Source organism: Anguilla rostrata, chromosome 8 (assembly GCF_018555375.3).
Source record: "Anguilla rostrata isolate EN2019 chromosome 8, ASM1855537v3, whole genome shotgun sequence".
NCBI classification, from domain to species: Eukaryota; Metazoa; Chordata; class Actinopteri; order Anguilliformes; family Anguillidae; genus Anguilla; species Anguilla rostrata.
In genome coordinates, this window is record NC_057940.1 from 25,779,324 (window position 1) to 25,803,118 (window position 23,795).

The following is a 23,795-nucleotide window of genomic DNA, read 5'->3' on the forward strand; positions in this document are numbered from 1 at the left end:
GATTCTTAAGACTTTCTCCCAAGCTCTCAGACAATACTGGCAACAATGAGCTGCTCATGGAAATATGTGTCTGTGTGGATCTTTGGATCCTCTCTGTGCTTGCCGCTACAGGACGAGCGCATAGAAGAGCTCAGTTTGCTCTTAAGAAAGGTCTGAAGGCCTCTTCAAAACATTGCCCCCCCCCAACACACACACACACTCGTACCAAGCACACACACCAACCTGACCAGGGTGGCTCTGGCATCCAGTGGAGATGTGTCACAAATGCCCCCAGCCGACCCCCCACGATCCCATACTTGTCTCCTCAACCCCCCCTGCCCCGCCAACCTCCTGCTCCCCGCCAGCCCCCTCCTGCTCCCCACCCCCACCCCACCCCCCAGCCTGCTCACAAAACAGGCTGTAAATTCTGCAAACGTGCGGGTGTTAAAAGCTTGTAAAACAGTGCCCGCTGTCTGTGCCCAAAGAGCTCGAACCCCGGCCATTACAGGAACGGTGCATTTATCTAGGAATCTCGTAAAAGCCGGGCTTCTCATAAAGCGCGCCTGCCTATTTATTTTCCCCTCGCTTTAGGCCTTATTTAAAAAAGATGCCATGTTTGCAAACGGGCCCTGAAATTCAGCGTAACTGCCTCTGCGGAATTCTCTGTTTCGTAGCCGACTGAATCGGGATCATTTGGGTGCCTGGAAGAAAGGCTCCATTCAAATTTTTTCATTCATTTATTTATTTATTTTTTCCCTCATTCACAAGTTTAATGTCGTAGTATGTCATAATATAATCATTCGAATTGGACTGTGAAAATTCATTCGATACGCCCTCTCTTAATGAAAAAAAGCTAGGGTCAGGGTTAGCATTGTTCTTCTCCCTCATGTTTTTCTTTAGAGGGAATGCTGCACTATAGACAGCGGTCTTCCTGTTGCCGCGGGCCGTATAACTGGCGGTTTTGTGACCAGTTTTATGTGCGCGTGTGTGAGGGGCCGCGTCGGCTGCTCAAACAGCGCCCCGTGCTAGCGGGATGCCGCCGTCGGAGCTGTGAACACAGACACCGGGCTGTTCGCCGTCCGGGGCAGGGCAGCAGCCGAGGGCAGGGGCCATATGTCCCGGAGAGTGGCCTTAAGCGGACCGCTGAAGGCTCCAGTCGGGGCCTGATCCAGCTTCTGTCCGTCGCTCCGGTCAGGCTTCGAGTGCTCCTGCTGTCACCAGCGTCGTTCCACCGGGCCGTCCGCCTCTCGCCGCGGTGCCCCTCAGAAGTCCAGCGCGCTCGGTGCAGTGCCGGCCCGCTCTACCTTTCCTTATCTGTTCTCGTCCTCTGGGTGGATTGACACCTGTGAATGGTGAACGGGGGTCCAGGGACAGAGATTTGGCCGGACTCTTGATGCTGCGTTGTGTTTGAGAAGCCCAGCTGGTGATAAGCCCAGCCCCCCCGGGGAAGCAGTGTTTTAATGGCCTCGCCATCGCCCAGAAATGGAAGGTTTGAATTGGCAGGATATCTCGCACCTCGTCGGCTGACAGCTGTGAAAGATTCACAGTCCGCTCGCTTGGATTTCAGAGAGAAAAGAGGTGGCAGCCAGTTAAACTGCTGCACCTTTCTAAACTGACGGGAGACTGTGTTGTGGCTGTGACAGGCCTACGTTTACAGTTACGATATGGCATTGCAAAGTGTGGAACAGAGATAAATGGAAATGATGCAACAGTGTAGTCGCCTTTTTTGCCTTCGCTTTTGGCCTATATACACATATCTGTGTGCAGATAGGTGATGGGGACACAGTGCAGTGTCCTGAGCCGTCATTTGTGTGGCAGCCATGCTATCCGAGCTCGCTGTGCATTCCTGCTGAATTGACTCGGATCAGCTGACGGTTGAAACGGCGCAAATCTCACCACACTGGCTGAATATGAGCAAGGAGCCCACATGGAGCTTTATGGAAAGCACCAATGACGATAACTGGATAAATTCATAAAAATTGGCCGTTGATACAGATGGCATATAGTGCTCATTATCTTAAGCATCTTGTGTATGCTAGCTGTCCAAACAACTGACTCAGATCAGCTGACGGTTGAAATGGCGCAAAGCGGTGAAATCAACCACGTCCGCCACACCAAATTTCACCCACGGTAAGAAGTTATCATGCCCACAATTTCCGCGTTGTGATTCACTGTCAAAATCGCGCAGTTCACACGCAACTTTGGGCTGAGTCTCTGTGAGTCAGTCTGTGAGTCTACTGAAGGGCTCCCTTCACCAGTTGGATTGTCTGGATGGAAAAGCCAAAATCTCACCACACTGGCTGAATATGAGCAAGGAGCCCACATGGAGCTTTATGGAAAGCACCAATGACGATAACTGGATAAATTCATAAAAATTGGCCGTTGGTACAGATGGCATATAGTGCTCATTATCTTAAGCATCTTGTGTATGCTAGCTGTCCAAACAACTTAGTTAACAGATACGAAATTACACTATATTCCTCTGCAATGGGATATGTGGAAATACTTTTTAAACAGTTTTGGGGATGTTTGCTGAGTGCAAATATAAAAGTAAATGGATTTCCGTAACTTCCGTTTTTTTAAAATTCGTAATAGGCGCCCCTCAGCAAACGGCAGAGCTCATTAGTATTCACCGTGCCCAATTAAAATGTTAGCTGAAATGAAAACGAGCTTACGGCTTCGGTTCCCTGGGACTGGGGTTTAGCAACACCGTTCGGTGCAATAAAGCATGCTTGAAAACGGTCTGTCCTCTGGGTCCCTGCTGTAGCTGTTTAGAGGGTCTGTGTGATTAAAGAGGAGGAAGTCCTTGGGGGCACAAGGGGAAGTGAGAAATTATAGACTTTTTGGGCTCCCCCCCCCGTGCTCCACGTTGACTGGAAAAGCAGAACCCTGAGGCCTGTCTAATGTGCGTCCGTCCGTCCGGCCGGCCGGGCTGTCCATCTGTGTGTTTCAGCTGCCTTTCTGGGAGACATTGCCCTGGACGAGGAGGACCTGCGCATGTTCAAGGTGGACCGCATCGTGGACCGGGCCCAGCAGACCGTCCAGGCCGTCAACCGCACAGGCCCGGGTGAGTGAGCGGACGCAGGCAGCGGACCTGGCCCCCGAACGGTCTCAGCGGCCATCTTGGGGCTCCCCCTGCATTCTCAGGTGGTTAACCATGAGTTAGAGTCCAGGGGAGTACTCTGCCATTTCACGCTTCAGCAAGCCACTTCACCTGAACCGGCACGAACAAAAAAATTGACTGTGGGGTTGTTTAAACAGAACATCTAAATATGTACATGTGAGACGTCTCAGTTTTCCTCAGTGGTATAATCTTGCTGATATTATGCAAGTATTTTCTGTGATGATGCTACTGTTGATGCCAGTGATATCTTAGTAATGCCTGAAATATCTTGCACCTGGCGATGGCTTCCCTCCAAGACTGTGTAGGTGGTAGCAACTGTTAAGACCAAGCATTATTTAACACTGTACACGTGTTTGATAGCATGTATAGATTATTATGCAACGTATTTTCCAGTTATTAGCATTTTGTTCTTGAGCTTGAGTAGATAGTGTTCCTTATAATCAACAGACAGCTGATGAAACTGACAGTGGTCTAAGGTGCTAGCTGCACATATAGGTTTGTGTGAGCAGATATGATTCTGGAATACCCCGGAAATGTTTTAGCATACTGTTGAGATTCCAGTGCACTAAATCCACCATGTGATCAGTGGTCCACAGTATTTCTGGAAATCTGTTTCTCTTTCAGTCCCTCAGGTTCAATTCAAGGCAGGGTTTTTTTTCCCCCATATCCTGTATGTAAAACCTCTCCGCTGTTCTTCGTCAGTGACAGGGTCTGCAGCGAATGAGGGGGGTCAGAGCCGCACAGTGCCCAATCGGCAGGGCATACGCCGTCGAAAAAGGGCGGCGACCTCCAGACCTGAGAGGGTGTGGCCAGAAGGTGTCATTCCTTATGTCATCAGCGGTAACTTCAGTGGTAAGTCTGTTTCTTGTCCCTAAGTATAGGAAATATGACACCTACGTCCTCTGCATATGCTAATATGCTTGCTTGTTTGCTTGTGTGAGGCCATCTGACTGAGAAAATACAGTCCTTCGGTACAAAGATAATTATCTTTATAAGAGTTAAGAGATAGAGCAGCACATTTCTATTTATCTAAAATACATTTGCATGACAAACACCCCAAAGGTTCTTGCAGTTTATCTGTGTTGATTTTGGCTCATTTTCTTCTATCAATAATGTATGAAGGTTACAAATGTTGGTTATTTCACTTTGATTGCACCAAATTCACTGCTATGCCCGTTGCTAGGAAAAACAGATATAGATGTTAAATATAGATATTAAAAGTGTGGACGACAATGCAAGGTTTCTCCGTAGCGCTCGTTAGACTTTATCAGTCTTAAGACATATTTCAGTGGCTCTCCAGGCTTTTGTCCTCTATCTGTGATTTGTGATGAGTAAGAGCCACACATGATCCCATCTTATCTCTGATGGATTGAGCGAGCCCACTTTCGGCTTAAAACAGCTGAAGGACTAAAGCCGAAGGCGGGAACACAGAGTTCCTGCCAGATTTTAAAGCCTGTTCTTTGAGCGTCGTCATTCTGCACACCGAGCCATATGACCACACCATATGATAGTGTTCGGCGTCAGTCTCATCTCGCATTTTTTTGGGGAGACCATGGCACAAGTTCCCATTTTGGACACTGAGAGACTAAACTAATCAAGATAAACAGTGCTCACCATTTTAGGCAATGATGTATAGCACAGTCCAAACGACTGTCGCAAGTGAACCCTGAAAATCAGGCCAATGTATGGGTGGGTGCAGACATAAGAAGATGGTAAGAGCAGATAAAAGTTGGCCTTTCTAGTGTAGGTTGTGTGAAGCTGTGGCTTTGGGTGTGGAGGGTTGCTCTCAACTTTTAACCGCCGGCATATTTGCAAATATATCTGTCTGACTCGGGTCACTTGGGTTCAAAATGTGCATCGTAGCGGTGTCTCTCAATGGCAAACATCTGTGGGAATGCTCATTCATATCAGATGCAGTACAGTCAAATGTGGCCATTTGTGATTGATTTCATATGACTGGTGGGTAGGCACGCAGCTGTGTGATACTTGTAGTATGCTTGGGGGTGCGTTTTTGCCAGTTTGATCACGCTGCTGGTGTAAACCGACTCCTTAAATAATCTAGGCCGCGACCCGCATTAATTGGAACACGCTGCCTGCGGCAGGGGTGGGGATTATAGTGGAGGTGGGAAATGGCTTACGCGTTACATCCTTGCCCGTTCGAATTTTAATGTGCCGCCTTTGTTATGCGTAATCCCATTAGCTTACCGCGCTTTCTGTTGCAATTTCCATTAAAAGATAGCGGAGTGTTCCTCGCCAGCGGAAGGCCCCGTGCGAGCGAATTTGATTCCAGTTTGTTGAATCAACCGGTGAATTCTCTGAGAGCCGGACGGATTAAGTGAATGGGCCTTTTAGCCTCTCAACGTCAAGCCTTTTGTGCGTTTTAGCCGAACGTTTGTGTAATAGAGATGGGTAATGCGCCTCGCTCATCGCCCCCAAACCTTGCGTCCCCTTCTCCAGGAAGCCAGCGGGCCATATTTCGGCAGGCCATGCGCCACTGGGAGAAGCACACCTGCGTGACCTTCATCGAGAGGACGCAGGAGGAGAGCTACATCGTGTTCACCTACCGGCCGTGCGGGTGAGTCTGGGGGTCGGGGGTCGGGGGCCGGACAGGAAGGAAGCGCAGTCGGAGATCCTGTTCTCGGGTCGGCAGTGAAGGCGCTCTCTTTTCTGAGCTCCCGTCGTCTTCCCGCTTAAGTGCTTTTCCTTGCCGTGTCCCTGGACCGGGCCTATAGTCCCTGCTCATCCTCTTTCCCGAAACTCCCTGCCTGAGCCGTGGTAATTGCGGCCTCCCCTCCCCAGCGGACCGCGAAACGCTGCTCTTGAGTCCTGAAGAATGCCTCCCTGTGCCTTTGAGTCATAGGGCTTCTGCGGTCGACTGCGCGTGTCACGTGTTTCTGGTTCCGTCTCTGTTCCGAGCTCGGCGTGCGGAACGGCTCTCAGGGGGGAAGACCTGCGCTGCTTTAATCTTTCCTGTCTTTTTCTCACTCTCGCGCTTGAGCATCTGGCGACTTTTTCTTTCTGAGAAGAGGAAAAAAAAAATAAGCGCGCAGTAAAAGAACTTTGATCACCGCAGTCTTCCAGATAAAGTATCTCCACCAGCTCTCAGACCACAGAGAGCAGAGGCGAGCGAAGGCACAGAAGTGGGTCGTCAGCCGGCTGAAAAAAGGGAGAATACCCGTGTTTTACGTCCTCCGCTGATGAATGATTTAATTTGGGACTCGTAGCCGCGTCCAGCGGGGAACCCGTGACAGAGGTGACACTATCCGAGCAGACGGCAGTGGCTGGCGGTGGGAATTCCTGATGAATGCATAATCGGCTGCCCTTCTCCGTCTTCTTCTGGGCAGTCGAAGGCGAATCGCGGGAGTGTCTGGCTGGACCAGAGAGAAAATTATAGAGTGGCTCGCGCGGGCCCAGATGGGGTGCGGTGCACACCAGTCGACGGGGCTCCCACACTGGGCCTTTTCATGTGAAAAAATAACCTGCAGTCCCTTCCTCGCCCCAGCCAGCCGAAAGGCACAGCCGTCCGCCTGAGTGTCAGATCCACAGTGTTTATGTCTGCCGTTCCAAGTGCCTCTTTTCTGGCTCTTTCCGTAGGCTTTCTGGAATTTGCGCTCTGAGTTCGCGGGTGACTACGTGGTCAAAACAGATTCGTGTTTTCTTTTCTGCTGTCCGCGCGGGGGGGGTGGACTTTGTCCTAATGTTGACTCGTTGTCCTCTCGCTCCCGAGTTCCTAATTTGTGCGTGCCGCCCCCCCCCCCCTCCACCCCGCAGGTGCTGCTCTTACGTGGGACGTAGAGGTGGGGGACCCCAGGCCATCTCCATCGGGAAGAACTGCGACAAGTTTGGCATCGTGGTGCACGAGCTGGGCCACGTGATCGGGTTCTGGCACGAACACACCCGGCCCGACCGGGACGACCACGTCAGTATCATCAGGGACAACATCCAGCAAGGTAGCCTACCTCTCTGAGGTATATTCTGTGTTTTGGGTGGAAAAAGTACTTCTGAAATGTGTTGTGTTATCATTACAATTATTACTGCTTCTGAAATGCAATATATTACTATTAGAATTATGAAGATTTCCAACCCAGTAAACTCACTTTATAAAACGCTACTTCTGTGGTTTCTGTGGTTTTGTTACAAAAGCATGAAATGTGGTTCCTTGTGGAGTGTGTAGGTTCATTCCTCTTTAGCGGGGATACATTTACTCAAGTTCACTGAAGTGCACATTTGGAGAAGGACACCAGACCATAAAATGGTTCCCATAGCAATTTTAAAAGAATTAGAAAGAGGTCTGAAAAGACCTCTGTGTTCAGAAAAGTCTGCCTTCTTACCCTCGTACAGTAGGTTCTGAATGACTGCACTGCTGAGAAACTGTGCAGAAAAAAATTATGGGAACTACTTAAACATACTGCGGCTGAGTAGAATTAGGACTAAATTTAGCCTTAAACTAGAATTAGTGGACTTCCTTATCCACTCTGGTGAACTGATTACAGTCTTTGAAAGGTGGTGTTGAATATGAGAGGGCGAATGCTTTCTGTGATGTCATGCCTGACTTTTCTTGGCATCAATCTCTCCCGCGTCAATCTCAAACGCTGTTGGGTGTCTCCTCACAGGGCAGGAGTACAACTTCCTCAAGATGGAGCCTGGCGAGGTGGACTCGCTGGGGGAGGTGTACGACTTCGACAGCATCATGCACTATGCCAGGAACACCTTCTCCAGGTACAGTAGGGCCCACATGCTATAGCTGACTCATCGGGAGCAGGGCAAAGCATAATATTTCTTCGCGCGTTTCCTGTTCTTGACGCATCCCGCTTTTTAATCAAACAAAGAATGCTCCTCTGCTACCAGTCACTGTTGCTGCGTAGTTAAAAAATCTGTTCATCACAGGGATTCAATTATAATGAGCTGGCTTCTGCCAGAGGGCTGACTCGTCTGTGGCGACCTCCTTAATTGTAATTCTTCGCATACTGTGTTGTAAACTTTAATTTACGGTTGTTTTCCGTGAGTTAATGTAATGGCTGACATTTAGTGCCCGGAGCGTCCTCATCTCGTCTCCCCCCCCCCCGGCTCCCTTGCACAAATATTCCGCTCCATATCTGCCTCCGCTTCCCACCACGGGGGCCTCTTGGCCCCCCGGCTGGCTGCGACTCTTAATTGGCAGAGCGCTGAGCGGGATTTTCGCTCGCGTTGAGTTTTACGGCTGCCTCCGTGCCTGGAGGCGGGGAGTCACAGGGAAAACAAAGCTTCTGGGGTCTGCTGCTTCTCCTCCTCGCTTCTTCCATTTCCTCTCTGACAGAAACGCGATTCGGTTTTTTTACTGTCCGGCTCTTTCGGCAAGCGATCCGGTCTCGGGCTGCCATGTAAGCCGATGGGTTGGGGGGACGGGCGGAGGTGCGCCTAACCGGGCCGTCCGGGATTAAATTTAAGAGACCTGTCTGATGGGGTCGGGGATTTGGCGGATCTGAGAAAAGTAGATAAAAGCAAATGCGGTCCCTCTTTAAACCCTCCGTCGTCGTTGGCCTTGATGGCAGAGGCGGTTTTTTTTGGCCGGGTAAGAGCGGCGTCGAGCTATCGGATGATTATAACTTTGGCCGCTGCTCTCTTTGAGACCTGTTTTTAATTCTGTTTGATTTAAACCGGCTCCCGGCCCCCGTTCGTGTGAGTTGACACGACTATTGGAGAAACATATTTGGTAACCGGTGGTGCTGGCTGTGCCCTTGGCTCTGAGGTGAGCTCGGCCACCGCACCCCTCCACCCACCCAGGTTCACCTTTCGGGAGAGACCGCAAGGTGTCCTGGGAACGCGGTGTCAGCTCTTCTCGGACTGGCAGAGGAATATGAGTTCCTTTCACCTCGGTGTTCAGGCGCCGTGCTTTAATCCAAACCCTCTTCCTCCTGTGGTGCCCAGCTCTATTAGAATGTGGGAGTGCAGCGGTTTTAACCTGGGCCATGTCTGCAGGGCTACGTCAGCAGCAGCGGGAGACCGTTTCAGCCTCTGCTGGCCAGTCCCTGTTTGCTTTCAGCCTTTTCCAATTAACTAGCCCCCCCCCCACCCCTTGATGCTTGCTGGCTCCTGTAGCTGTGACAACAAGCCAGGAAAACCTGCGCGTCGATCCCGCGGTTGAGTTATTATGCTGTCAGGGGCCCCACGTCACATCAGCCCGCCCCTCTCTTTCTTCTTTTCATAAATGTCCTCATGAACCCCCCCGCCTTACCGTGATCCGCCTCATTATGCCAAAGACCGCCGCTTTCAAGGAGCTTTGATCATTACTGGCGAAATTCAGCGAGGCGTTTGTTTCCTTTCTTTGTGGATTGCTGTTTTGCCTCAAAAGCTAATTTGTTGAGCGAAGTGTCAGACCAAAAGGCTGTGATTAGTTTGTTTTCTTTTTGGTTCAAACATAAAATATGAGTTGAGAGAGCATTTGAGGTAGAGTGCAGGTGCACAATCGAAAAAATGTCACACAAGCCTATGAGCCCATTACAGAAGAGGCAGCTTGTTTGTGTGGCATCAGTTTACGATGCTATATATTTGTACACGGTCCTGTTCTCCTGGGTCACCTTGGTCTGCAGTTTTGCTTTCAAAGCATATTTTCTGGAAATCGTGCTGGTGTGCAGTTGACTGGAATATCAATGGGGGGAGGAAGGGGTTCAGTGCTTTCCAAGAGTCCGTAGCAAGACTTTTCCCCACAAAATCCATTAGTCATGGATTGTGCCGTATCCTGGGCCTGGAGAAGACGAGTTAAACAGATTGAGTCTGAATGGACACAATTCAAGGACGGAGTGACAGGCAAATGGTGAGGGCACCTAAAGGGCTTTTCTGTCTGTGTAGTGTGGAACAGGCTGTGCGTGGGCCTAGTTTTTTTTATCATAATCTGCCACTTGTTGTGTGTCTGCTGCCCAGATCCTCCTTTCTGTTATAACTGAGCCATTGCTGTGCTGGGCAACATTTTATGCCAAAACATCTTGTAACTGTGCATGCATTATTTAAATTAGTGTAGCATCGGCAAAAAAACGTGCAAATACAGTAAAGACCACTGTTGTTTTGGTGGCCTTGTTTCACCACGTGAGGAGAAAAAAGGCAACACCTTTTTGTAATTGGAAATGGACAGAATGTTTTTGACAATGGAACCAAGACTGAGTTAGATAATGTCTGCTCACAACATACTTGTGACGCACAATCTGTGTTATTGCTCTGTTCTTCTAACACCTAATGCTGCTGAGGTAGAGGTAACAAAGGATGCTTACATAATCCTTGCCACGGTTCCTGCATTTTCTTATTTTCTGCCACATACCAGCATGTGGTGATCAATACAAATGTTCTCAGTGACAGTTTTTTTTTTTCTGTTGCAAGTTTGCAAAAGGCAATGTTTCACTTTGGCCTTCCATCTCTGGTTAAGCATTTTAAAGTTATGCAACTGACTAGCTTCCTCCTTGGCAAAGGAAAATAGAGGAGCAAATGTTTCATCATCTTAACAAAGCCCTCTCGTGCCAACCTTTCAGTCTGCTCCAGCTGATTTCAGTTTTGCTAGGATTCTTATTAGATGTTTCTGGAACTTCTCTCAGATTCCAGCCCATCAATAAAATGTACAGCTGTGTTAAAGTGGCTATTCCTTGGTTTGGATTGGAGAAAGAAGCCATGGCAATATGCTTGTGTTTTTTTTTTGGGTTTGACCAGTCCTCTTTTTTTCCCCTCTTTTATTTGGGGGGGCGGGTGGGGGTTGCAGGTTGGTGTATAGCTGTAGCTTATATCCCTGTGAAAAGCAGTAATCGCACAGACTTGAGGGAAAGCATCTGCAGTTCCATGTTGGACGCTGGAGGCTCATAATGAAGTGCTGGCTTTCTTGAAAGCGGAGCATTTGGGAGAGGAGGCTGTTGATAAACACAAAGAGCTGTAGGACATGAACAGCACGGTCTGTCTGGTTTATGGCGCAAGTTCTTCTATGCTTTTTTCTGTTTGTCAACCTTTTTCTGATCAGCACATTCTGTAGACGAGTAGTGCAGGCGAATATTGCTGGCGGGTACTGCAGGCGGGTACTGCAGGCGGGTACTGCAGGCGGGTACTGCAGGTGGGTACTACAGGCAGGTACTGCAGGTGGGTACTGCAGGCGGGTACTGCAGGTGGGTACTGCAGGCAGGTACTGCAGGTGCAGGTGGGTACTGCAGGCGGGTACTGCAGGCGGGTACTGCAGGTGGGTACTGCAGGCAGGTACTGCAGGTGCAGGTGGGTACTGTAGGTGGGTACTGCAGGCGGGTATCGCAGGCGGGTATTGCTAGGGTTGTTTTTCCACATTCCAGCCTCCTTTTCTGACGGTCCTCTGCAGCAGTTCCCCTGTGTGGCTGTAACACGAGCACCGGTCCACGCGAGCGAGTGCGTAAAAGGCAAGGACAGGCTGTGACGATTACCACACTGTTCTGATATGAGAACCAGCTGTTTGGGCTTGTGGCGTTTTTTTTTTGTTTTGTTTTTTTTTTCCTGTTCTTATTTTTCATTTTTGGTTTTTTTCCCGGTCCTTTATTCCTCCATGCACGTTGCATTTGTAGCTTCACTGTCTGGGCCATTTCCCAAACAAATTGCTAGTCACTCGTGGCAGGAGGATTCTGGGAAATGGAGGGCAAATGCTTTCTACAGAAGGAGGCTGAGGTTTAATACGGAGGCATGCCTCAGGAACAATTGGCCCGTATTACTCAGAAAGTTTCCAAAGTCTTTTCATTCTTGATATTAGAAGTTGGGAGTACTCATTTTTGTCCTGTTGTATGCTGTCTTTCCTCCTCTCTCTGCTCTGTGCCAAGTGCATTCAGTAATAAGAAAATTGACACCAAACGCATTTCTTCAGTGCGGACGAAATCTGAATGCATATGAGAGCTCGGTTCGACTAACAAAATTTTTCAGTATGGTCCTGTGGAAAATCATTTACCAAAGAGATGGCCTGTGAGGACAGCTGCTCAGAACTGAGTTGATATTGCTGTGTTGGAGCTGCAGTTAAACCGCTCTTACTGAGATTCACCCCTATGCTGTAATTATCCAGCAAAAGGAGCACACCGCCTCCAGCTTCGTTCGCTTTTAGTGGATGTGAGGTTGTGTCCGAAGCCTTAAAGTAGCCGGCTGCCTTTTGGCAATATTTCACGGTGAGGGTTTAAAAAAAGCACAAGAGGTTTGTTTTCTGCGAACCAAATTAGGATTCTGTCTACTTCAATGAATTGCGGCCTTTAAGTCTTTCTCCGCCGCCCTTTGTGCTCGTTCGGTCTTAAAAGAACGCGGGCTCCTTTTGTCGCGTCGCGCCTGATTAACCTGTTTCGGTTCGCTCTGGTGTCCGTGATAAGTCTCGCGTTCTCTTCTTTGTAAAAAGGCTAGTTGACAAGCTGATTTACTTTTCACCACCGGTTTCCTTTATTCCCCCCCCCGTCCTTGGGTCTCGCGGTGCGTTTTTACTGTAAATCACCGTGGGAAGCCGCCACTTCTGCTCCCATTGTTGTTTGAAGGATTTCACGGCCGGCCTTCTTGACCGGACGATCCTCTGGGGGGGGGGACAAGGGAGACAGGTCCTCTCACTTTTTTTTTTTTTTATCCCCCCCCTCGAGCCCATTTATTTTTAGGAAATGTTTTCGGGGCCCACGGAGTCGAGCGGAGTGCCAAAGCAAATAGAGACCTGCCAGTTGGTTCCTTTGTTCTGGGCTGACACCGGCCGGAGTGGCCCTATTCTCCAGCAGCCAGCGCCGGGGTTCCTGGGAGCCGCCGGCCCGCGCTTAAACTGTTAGCTCAGGCGGCTCTGTTTGCACATGCCTGCCGTTGATGAGCGTGTCGCCATGGGAACGGAGCGGGAGCAAGCCTTCGCCCGCCGCAGAGGAGGGAAAGGAACGGCGATAAAGTACCAAAGTGTCAAGTGAGAAAACAGTGGGAAAGGACCCCGAAGGGCGTCTCTGTGCGGGCCGTTCTAGGCTTCTATTCAGGCGAGGGAGAGAGGGAAAGAAAACAGAAATTGTTAAGGTATACTTGGAACGGTCATTGTCTGAATAATGCTAATTGATGTTTACAATGAGAGCCATTTTGTTCCTAAGCATCTAATTATCGTGGACCTTTGAGAGGCACGGGGTCTGGAAAATATTCAGACGCTATATTACGTGTCTGCCGTGGCGCAGTGCAGTTTTGAGAGCTCAAAGCAAGACACGGGTTTTGCCTCGATGCTGTCACAGACACGCTGTGATTGGGCGTGCATAGAGCGATGCTCTCTCAGACTGGATGTCTGTAAGCCGCAATAAGAACAGAATGTATGCTCAGATCTAGGGTACATGGTGTAGGGCTGAGAGTTTTTCTTCCAATGTTGCCTTTTTTTTGGCTTTCACTGGGAAGTGGTTTAAATTTTAATCTGCATTACATAAAAAATACGAAATCGGATCAATATTGTAGAGTGGTGAATCTGGAATGCGCAGCTGAGGTGGTGCAGAGTCTGGGCTACGCTGTCTCCTGTAATTTGATTCTGAGTGGGAAGGCCTCCCAGCTGGAGCCATGTTGGACTGCGGGCAAGTCGCCGTTAGCAACGAGTGATGCGTTTGTTTGTACAGTTCCAGAAGGGTGGAAAAAAAACCAAATGAACAAAAACCGGTCAAGTAAGAAGACCGGAGACAGAGTGAAAGGGAAATGGAATATTTGGGAAGATGGGAAATCTTGCATCACCTGGAATTCTCTGTTCTGAAAGCAAGCAGTACTTTGCCTCTGTTCTGCTGCTGTAGGCGGCTGTAGATGTTTTGTCTATGGGTGTGTGCTGTATTGTATTACAATAACTCCTACACTACATGTTTTCTTCTTTTTTTTAAAAAAATGTAGTGTTTTAAGATGTTCGTGTGATGGTTCCATTGTATTGTGTATATGACTCTACAAATGACGTTCCTTTGATAAAAAGTGGTTCTCAATGTGTCACTTAAAATATCAATGTAGTCCCACGCTCAAAAAAATGGTTTTGTCATCAGAAAGCACCTCTGAGTGGTACTGGTGAACTCTGAGCAAGATATTGCTGATTTTATTTTTTGTGTTTTTTTTGTGTGTGCTATGGGGGAAGTCCAGGGGTCGCTTGCAGAGGTCAACCCTCCCTGTCTGGTTTTCCGTGTTCTCCGTGAGAGCCTTCGTGACTCAGCCCGCGCAGCGTGGCCTGGCACTACGCCCCGTCCTCCCACAGCTCAGCTGGAATGCCCCGAAACTTGTGTCAGCATTATCGCCCCATAATGTTAGCATTACAGGCAGAGCCTGGAGATTCGTAGGTGCCAACATTTCCAGGTCATTTATTTGGAAGGTTTTGGAGGGGTACACACACCTGCACTCCTCCTGGTCAGTTTGTACGGTACCTTGCTGCCGTGAAGATGAACAATGAATGTTCCCAGACTAAATGTCTCAATTCCCTGCCATTAAGTGGTCCTTAGAATGAGAGGAGGCAGCGCAAGGTTTCTGCTTCCCTGGATTTTCTTGGCACTCTCCTTGAATATGATTCCTTGGCAGCAGTTCCACTTGGCAGCCTTTCACATTCAGCTCTGGCCAATTGAGTCCATATCTGTAGGTCAACATCCTAAAGTGAATCATTAAATAACATTTTAAGTCAATGGAGATGAGGTAACGCTGTCTGTGGCTTAACATTTGCCATCCTGAATGAATGCGTGAATACATGAATTTAATATCAATTCTGTGCGTGCGTATCTGTGTGTGTGTGTGTGTGTGTGTGTGTGTTCAGGCAGTTTAAAGCCTCAAAGTAAAACGGTACTTAGAAAGCAATTCCATAGGCAATCATGTGTAACTCACTTAATTACGGTCCTTATTTTCTTAGTTACAATTACAGGTACAGTGCTGTGTTGTTTTAACTGTTATCTACCAAATTAATTGTTTTATTGTTTGTGTGCATTTTACACAACCTCTTATTAAAACAAACATTTTCAGGGACAAGTATAGGAAATCATTATAAGCTATAAATGTTATGTTTCAGTACATCTGAATCGGATTATTGTCAAAAAGTCCTTGTGAACCTACACAACTGAGCGTTTATTTCATATGTATTCTCTCAGTTACTCACAATTATTTTTTTTCCTTCCTACAATGCAGAGGCATCTTCTTAGACACCATCTTGCCGCGCTACGATGTGAACGGGGTCCGGCCACCCATCGGCCAGAGGACCAGACTGAGCAAAGGGGACATCGCACAGGCGCGCAAGCTCTACAAGTGCTCAAGTAAGAGCAGCGCGGTTCGGCCGCGGCGCAACCGGCGAAGCGGTGGGGGAAGGGCGGCTCTGTAGCCGCTGCTTTTTCCGTACCGCGGGCTGCCCCGGGTCACAGCCGAACCCTGTCCGCGGGGCGCGGAAAGTGTCCGTGTGCGGGGCTGCTCCCACGATTCTCGGAATGCGGGGCCTGCTTTATGTAGTGTTGAAATAGCTGAACACCCACCGCCGATGCGCCGGCGTATCCTGGGCTACAGTTGCCGTGCTTCCTGGGCCGGGGGAGAGAATGTAAACAGTGCCCTTGGACAGGAAGTCTATCAGAGCCGTTTCCCAGAAGATGGCAAGAGAACAGCTGGCCTCAGGAGACTGATGGGCCGCGAAGAAGCTGTGAATCAACATCCAACCCACTCCTCACTCCCCACTCCCCCGCTTGCGTGTCCGCACTTGTATCGCTTACGTGAGGTAAAGGGCAATGCCGTCATTACATCAGCGCAGGAGAGATTTTTGAAGTGGGGGGGACCAAACTGTGAGCAAAAGAAGGGTCTCAACTTTTAAGCTTATCGAACTACCCCTATCTGGGGGGACGGATAGGGGTCCCTGTGAAACTGGGGGGGACGTATTCCCCCCCGTCCCCTGCGCCCCTGCGTCATTCGGCCGTCATCAAGTCATACATAGCGTTCTCTGGTTTGTGTATGCGGGGAGACAAACAAACTGGGTCCTGGAGGAAGTGAGGAAACGTTATGACGTCGACGCGTCCGCGCGTTTACGCGTGTAGCCACATCGTGCGCTCGTCATCTCGTGAGTTTGTTTGTCCAGTTTGTGGACACTGTGTGGGCGGCCAAAAAAGAATAAACAAAACAAAAAACGTCTTGGCGGAAAGCGCGGGGACGTTAGAATCAGAATGTTCCTCTGTCAAAAACAAGCGCTCGCTCTTATCGCTGATTCTGATCACCGAACCGCGAAACCGAGAACCGGCGGGGGGGGTTTTTGGGAAGAGATTTACAGAGCCCTGCTGCCTAAACCGTGGTGGTGGTTTGAGGATGAAAGGCGGTGGATTAGAGAGTGTTGTTTAACGGTACGGAGTGGAGGAGCCTCGCGCTGACAGTCTGCCCTCAGTGTGAAAGGGGGTGAGGAGTGCGTCCGTCTGATCTGTGAACCAGATGCCGATGGATGATGTGGCGCTCGGCGTTCTCGGGGGGTGGCGGGTGGAGGGGGGTTAGGAAGGATCCTCACAGCTGACTCACAGAGAATCTGGAGTGGATGGTGGATTCCTTGTTCGCACTGGGTTCCTGGGGGAGGTTGTCAGCCTCGGAGTGCTAGACCTCTTGTTAACGGTTTACATCATCGGACCTCCGCCGCACATTATTTGACAAAATCTCTTTCCATCTTCTTTAATAGGCCGGCCAAAACGTTATGAGCAGGGCGTCAGTGAAAATGAACAGTAGATGGGTTTTTTAATCATTATGGTTGAAATAAAAATGGGACAAGTAAGATTAGAGGTAATATTTTGACAGGTAGGTGTCCAAGAAATAGAATGTTTGATCTCTCTCTCTCTCTACTTCCCTCTTTCTCTCTCTCTCTCTCTCTCTCTCTTTCTGACATCTGCTGTGATAATCTAGTACAGATTTCTCCGGGCTAGTTTGTGAGAGCTACAGAAATGTTGTTGAGGTTTTCTCTATATAAGCTTCTAGGAGCTATAGGATATTTCAGTCTCTTTGTCCTTGATCCCCTTTTTCCTATCCTTCATCTTTGAGAGGAAGTTCAATATCTACAGCAGATGTGCCTTTGAACATGAAAGAGAAGAGCTGCCTTTTGATGGGGATTGTTCTGTGTTGCAGGTCTCTTATAGCATGTTTGACAGAAATTGAGCCTCCTACACTAAAGTTCGGTGATGAACTGTATTGCATTGTAAAAGGAACCATCACCATGCATCACTTACACCCTAACAGCCAGTAGCCTGCCTACCCCATGATTCAACCCTTTGGCCAACGAGAAGTCTTCACGCTCTACATGTCTTGTCTCCGGGCAGGATGTGGTGACAGCTTGCAGGACAGCAACGGGAACTTCTCGTCTCCTGGATTCCCTAACGGATATTCAGCGTACATGCACTGCATCTGGAGGATATCTGTCACGCCTGGAGAAAAGGTGGGCACATTAGACGCTGAATGCTTCATCGTGGAAATTTGCGGGAGCGGGAATCCAGACAGAGAGTTCAAGGGGTTCACTCGAGCCTGTGAGAAAGATGAATGTGTTTGACAAAATTTAAGGGCCTCATACCTGAACTGTACGGATTCTGGCAGGCTTCCTGAAGGTGCTCTTGGTCTGTTTAATCTTTTTACTGTTTTTTCTGAGCAGTTACTGCTTTCTGGTTTGTCTTAACTATATGAACCTTGACATAATAATAACTTCAATCTCCTTTGTTGTTTTAAAGATCATTCTGAACTTCACATCCATGGATCTGTATAGGAGTCATCTATGCTGGTATGACCATGTTGAGATCAGAGATGGCTACTGGCGAAAAGCTCCTTTGAAAGGTCAGTCTTTAACTGAAGATAACTAGTATCTCGTTGCCTTAAAGTCTTGCACCATTCCACCATTATTGAGTTTTCACCAATCACATCCTCACTCTGTGCTGCTACTTCTTTTTAATCCATGGTTTTGTTTCATAGTTTCTGTTTTATAGTCTGAGTCATAGAACTGCGAATGAAATATTGCTTTTGCTTTTTGTAGTGGTAAGTTTCGAGTGTAGAAATGCCCAGCTGATTATTTTAGGACCTCGGTGCAATGGGGCCTGACTCTTGTGTGCTCTCCAGGTCGTTTCTGTGGGGATAAGGTGCCAGAGCCAATCATCTCCACCGACAGCCGGCTGTGGATCGAGTTCCGCAGCAGCAGCAACTGGGTTGGCAAGGGCTTCTCGGCGGTGTACGAAGGTAGCGTCAGCCGCCGCCCGCTCTGTCACGCTCCGCCTGCGCCGAGCCCTCCGTGCCAATCCGCGAGTGGGCCAGCTCGGGTCTGGTCAGGGGATTGCTGCGGTTTTATTAGCGGGGTCAACTGCCAGACTGCCAACCTGTCAAACACATAGCATTCAGCGCAAGGCTAATCTGGTTTGCCACCTCATTAATGTGCGCCACGGTGCAGCTGTGTGCCTGAGTCTGGGTTTGTGTTTCCCGTGATGTGTAATGAAGGAGCCCGGAGGCTTGTTGCTCTCGGTGTCAAGGGGAGGTGAGTCGCAGCGCTTTGTGCCCCGTTGATGATGTCATCGGTGATTAAGGCGTTCGGGTTCTCTCTGTCTCAGCGATCTGCGGCGGGGAGGTGAAGCGGGACAACGGGCAGATCCAGTCTCCCAATTACCCCGACGACTACCGACCCAACAAAGTGTGCGTGTGGAAGATCACCGTGGCACAAGGTTTCCACGTGGGCCTAACCTTCCAGTCCTTCGAGGTGAGAGAGAATAGAGAAAGTTCTCCCAAACACAGGTCTAATTCATCATGTCCTCTCACACACCTTCACAGACTATCACCTCCTTAAAATAGCATCTTCTCTCTGTTCAGGTTTAGGTTTGAAGTGCATGAAATAAAGGCTGTTTTTCTTTAATAATGATGCCAAATACTGGACTCTGCTGAGTTTCATGGTGAAGTGGCTGCTGTAAAACTTGAAGAGAGTTAAAATGGAGCCGGTTTATGTCTTCTGAGGCCACTCACCGAGAAACACGTGTACTCCTGAACAACCAGACCGACCTGTGAAAGTCTTAGCACAGTTGTGAGAATGCGTTCTCGGCACAGTGGGTTTACTGTAACGCAGAAGACATCCCTGCTTGAATCAGATAAAGCAGATTTGGTTTTGTGTCTCTCAAACTGAAACAAAAGGAGGTAACTTTGAAAAGTTAGACTTTTTTTTTTTAATGTAAAACTGTTGCATAATTTCATGGTTGAGAGCTTGTTGCTCATATTGATGATATTTTCACAGACTAGTGGTTAAAAATAATGACTTTACCTGTAAGATAAAGAAAACACAGTGATGCATTATATGGCTGTATACCTTGAACAAACCCTTATTGTAACAGATGAATAACAGCTTGACACCTCTTTTGAGTGCATGTGCATGCGGTCTGTTGCTGGTTCCTTCAATAGTGCCTTTCATCTGACGCTTACCGTAGTCTCAGATTCTTCACAGGGTGCTGCTCATCTGTACCTTGGGTGTACTTTGCTCTCAGATGTTCTTAGTGGGGTTCAAGTCAGATGCCTTTGAAATTCAACTCATAACCTCAGTTCCCTTTCCCTCGAACCTCCAACCGTTCCTTTTCCGCCGTAGACACGGAGGTGCTGTCCTGTACGTCACCTGGAACCGTTTTTTTGCCAACCGTTATCTAAGCAATCCGTCAAATTCTGAGTGCAGTTCAGGTCAGAAAGCGTTGCTGCCTGTGGCCCTGAACGGAGTGTGCTTTGTGATTCTCTTCACCTGCCAGTGTCTTTTCCCCAGCTGGCTGTGGACCCAGAGAGATCAGACTTTCCTTCCTGCTGCTGGCCCTGTCTCCCTTTGTTTTGGTGCTGCTTTTAAGTGTGTGATAAATCCAGTCAGTTACGTGGTCTATTCCCTGCCCAGACTCCATTGCCTGAGATTCAACAGCAATGCAACTTTTAAATCCAGGACAAAAAATCATTATGATATAGGCATGTTCACGAAAAATGATGAATGTCAATACTAATACCTGCCATGGCTGTGCACCGGTGTTACTGTATAACGGATTAACCGGGCGAATCTTTTTATCACTTCTGGAGAGTGACAGCCCCCCCCTTTTCCTCTTGAGCTTGAGTGGCGATAAAATCGTAAAATGAATTGTAAGTTCGGGATTAAGCATAGATCCTCTGCTAGTATTTGTCGCAGAAATCCAGGCATGAGAATAGGGCTTTTTGCTATGCGTGGCCTAACACACTGCATGCTACCGCTCCCTCTTTTCTCTTAGGGTAGATTACCCAGAGTTCCACTGTCCCTCCCGCCCTCTCATGTCACCCTCTCGCCCCGCAGATCGAGAGGCACGACAGCTGCGCTTACGACTACCTGGAGGTGCGGGACGGCCACTCGGAGACCAGCCCCCTCCTGGGCCGCTTCTGCGGCTACGACAAGCCGGACGACATCAAGACCAGCTCCAACCAGCTGTGGATGAAGTTCGTGTCCGACGGATCCGTCAACAAGGCCGGCTTTGCTGCCAACTTCTTCAAAGGTCAGAGGTCGAGAGCCAAGCTAGCGAGAGCCAAGCTAGAGGGCTTATTTCTTCTGAAAAACATTGACGTGATAAAGAGTCAATAAGAATGAGCCTAGTTCTAAGTCAGAGTCAGTTTTGATGGATTTTGTTTGCCAGAAGCTGTATATTCAAATGTACTGGCTGCTTTGTGAACTTTGTGGGAACATCATTTCTGAATGACAGTGCTGCATATTTCTTTCTATTGTTGCGTATTTTCATAATGATCAAATTTGCCCTGAAGTGCTTATTACCCTCTGTCCCTCTGTGGCTGGTAGTGTACAGTGTATGTCAAACTACACAAATGTATCCATATTGATGCAGTTTTACAAGAAAAGATGATCTGGAAAATAGCGATACACTGTATGGTTATTATGAATATTGTCACAGCTGGTAGGCTTACCAACCAATCAGCGAGCAGGACAGGAACAATCACTTTTGTGAGTTTATCTCGAGTGTTGTTGTCGCCTGTGTGCGGCTGACATAAGATTGGTGGTGTTCAGGCGGTGACTCACACCGATCTGTTGTTTGTACTGCAGAGATGGATGAGTGCTCCAAGCCTGACAACGGTCGCTGTGAGCAGCGCTGTGTCAACACTCTGGGCAGCTACAAGTGTGCTTGCGACCCCGGGTACGAGCTGGCATCTGACAAGCGCAGCTGTGAGGGTAAGTGAAAGCCTGGAGCTGACGTCTTTCCGCTGTCTCTGTGTGCACATCAAAACAATGTCCACACCTCGGCGTTCTGTCCTTACAAACCCACTGTTTTACCTGCCCAACATACCTCGGTCCTGTGTCCCCACAAATGTACCACCTCCCATCTTTTACACACTCTTTCGTCCCACAGGCTTGCTGTCCCCGCATCACTGTCCCTACAAATCTCCTATTCCTGTCTCACTCTTCTGTACTCACAAGCACAGCATCTCCTAATCTCTCACACACTCCTGTGTGTCCCCATCTCTCACACACTGTGTCCCTGTAAAAACCCTGTGTCCCCATCTCTCTCACACTCCTGTGTCCCTGTAAGGATTCTGTGTCCCCAACTCTTACACACTCCCGTGTCCTTGTAAACATGCTGTGTTCCCATCTCTCAGATACTCGTCCATCACACATTCAGCTCTTTACAACTGCACAAAATAAAATCCAAAGTTTATAAACACAAGTTCCATTGCAATATAACCTTGCCACAATGTATTATGATTATAGTTATATTGCAAACCCCAAGATAGATTTGATTGCTTTAACAATGTCCCATGTAGACGACTGCAATTGCTTCTGGTCCTCTGTCTGATATTGATTGATATAAACAACCTCGAGATGGTGAAATTGAAGTGTCTGGAGGAATCCTGTGAAGTCAATCCCGTTCTTTCACACACCTGATATATTCATCTCAATGTTTTTATTGCTGAGCTAATCAGACCATTGTTTTATTGCTTCTGCTCAAAATCTAACCACTGTCTGCATCTAGAGGTGCTTCTCTGTTATTGCACTTTAAACTGGTCAGTAAAACCCAGCTTAATTACGTTCAGCAGAAATATGTCTCCCCTTAAGGCAAGACAAGAAAGAAACACAGAGTTCTCAACTGGCGTCAAAGCAATCCAGAAAAAGGCAACGGTGGTAGTCCGTTCTTGGAAATGACTTATGTGTCAGGGTGACTCTTGTGCTGATAAGACTGAAGCAGTTTGACATATAGTACAGTACATTACACGACTATGCAAATGCACACCAGGCCAGGTCAGGCCATTGCACGAACCATCACTCTAGTCTTTCCCTAATACTGAGAGCCGAGCGCTGCAGCGGTGGCTGTAATTTATTAAGCCGTTTGCTATGACTGCCGATTGATAATCATCTCCCGATGTCGGGCTAGACGCTGACCGCAAGGCCGCTGAACCGGTTTTATCTCTCGGTGCTGGACATGAATTATCTGTTTTGATTTATAGTGGTGCAGCGCTTCACTGGAATCACTTTCAGTGTTCAGAAATCGCCTACACAACAACACAGGAGGACGTTGCATTAGAATGACTCTAGATGCGAGGTGCTCTTGATTTGGATGTAGGTTCGTAGACTTTAAAGACTTTAAAGCCTGTCAGTTGAGCTGATGAATTGCACTACACATTTCCACAGAATGAAATGCTTGAACACTCCCTTGCTATTAAAACGGGAAGCTGGCTTACCTGAATCTCTTTGTAAATGCATACACTGAAATATAAATGTTTCAGCACTCTATGGATCAAAGTGGAGTGGTGGCTTTTTGTTAATGCTTGTGTCCTCTCTGCAGCTGCCTGCGGAGGCTTCATCACCAAACTCAACGGCTCCATCACCAGCCCCGGCTGGCCCAGGGAGTACCCGCCCAACAAGAACTGCATCTGGCAGCTGGTGGCCCCCACGCAGTACCGCATCACCCTGGTGTTCGACGTCTTCGAGACCGAGGGCAACGATGTGAGCGCCTGGCGAGACGCTATTGTATTTTTATGGTTTTTAAATTTTTTATTTTGATTTGAAGTGATGTTCGAGGGAATATTTATCATTGTATTGTTGCAATTAGACAAGGACTCTTTGAAAGTGGTAGGTGAGAGGGGTCGCACCTGAAATGCTCACACTCACAGCCTTCGCGGTATTTCCTTTGTTAATTTTTCCTTAGCTGAGGGTTATCACGTGAAGGCAAAGCAGGCTATTTACTCATTTAGCTTTCTGTTCAGTTTCATATGTCGCGCATCTGGTTTCATATCGTTGGAAAAAACGTTTGCGCTGATTCATGGAGGCTGTTGGAATCGCCTCACCCCCAGACGTCTCTGTCTCCAGGTGTGCAAGTACGATTACGTGGAAGTGAGAAGCGGGCTGTCGGCGGACTCTAAGCTGCACGGTAAATTCTGCGGCGCCGAGAAGCCAGAAGCCATCACCTCGCAGTACAACAACATGCGCATCGAGTTCAAGTCCGACAACACCGTCTCCAAGAAAGGCTTCAAGGCCCAGTTCTTCTCCGGTGAGCCGCGGGAGAGGAGGGGTGGGGAATCGCCGTCATGGTGATTTGTGATTGACGTCTGGCCATGGGCTGCGAAGGACGGGGTTGGGGGGGGGGGGGGGCAGTTGGGGGCGGGAGAGCGAGCAGCCGCTGAGGTATCGTTTCCTTCCCAGACAAGGACGAGTGCTCCAAGGAGAACGGCGGCTGCCAGCACGAGTGTGTCAACACCTTCGGGAGCTACAGCTGCCAGTGCCGGAGCGGCTTCGTGCTGCACGAAAACAAGCACGACTGCAAAGAAGGTA

The 23,795-nt window shown here is 48.6% G+C and overlaps 1 protein-coding gene across 2 annotated transcripts in view; it reads left to right on the forward strand.

Annotated features, from left to right (window-relative positions):
- Nucleotides 1–23,795, forward strand: part of bmp1a (bone morphogenetic protein 1a) — a 39,025-nt gene that overhangs the window by 11,924 nt on the left and 3,306 nt on the right. The window contains exons 2-16 of one of the 2 annotated variants that reach the window (XM_064347343.1): nt 2,933–3,046; nt 3,812–3,955; nt 5,561–5,678; nt 6,875–7,053; nt 7,717–7,822; nt 15,185–15,309; nt 17,326–17,441; nt 17,728–17,830; nt 18,110–18,226; nt 18,592–18,737; nt 20,322–20,517; nt 21,075–21,200; nt 22,810–22,970; nt 23,334–23,514; nt 23,667–23,792. In XM_064347343.1, coding sequence (XP_064203413.1) covers nt 2,933–3,046; nt 3,812–3,955; nt 5,561–5,678; nt 6,875–7,053; nt 7,717–7,822; nt 15,185–15,309; nt 17,326–17,441; nt 17,728–17,830; nt 18,110–18,226; nt 18,592–18,737; nt 20,322–20,517; nt 21,075–21,200; nt 22,810–22,970; nt 23,334–23,514; nt 23,667–23,792 — 2,058 coding nt within the window. Of the gene's footprint in view, nt 1–2,932; nt 3,047–3,805; nt 3,956–5,560; nt 5,679–6,874; nt 7,054–7,716; nt 7,823–15,184; nt 15,310–17,325; nt 17,442–17,727; nt 17,831–18,109; nt 18,227–18,591; nt 18,738–20,321; nt 20,518–21,074; nt 21,201–22,809; nt 22,971–23,333; nt 23,515–23,666; nt 23,793–23,795 lie in introns of both variants that reach the window. The other variant, XM_064347342.1, reaches the window with a different exon arrangement.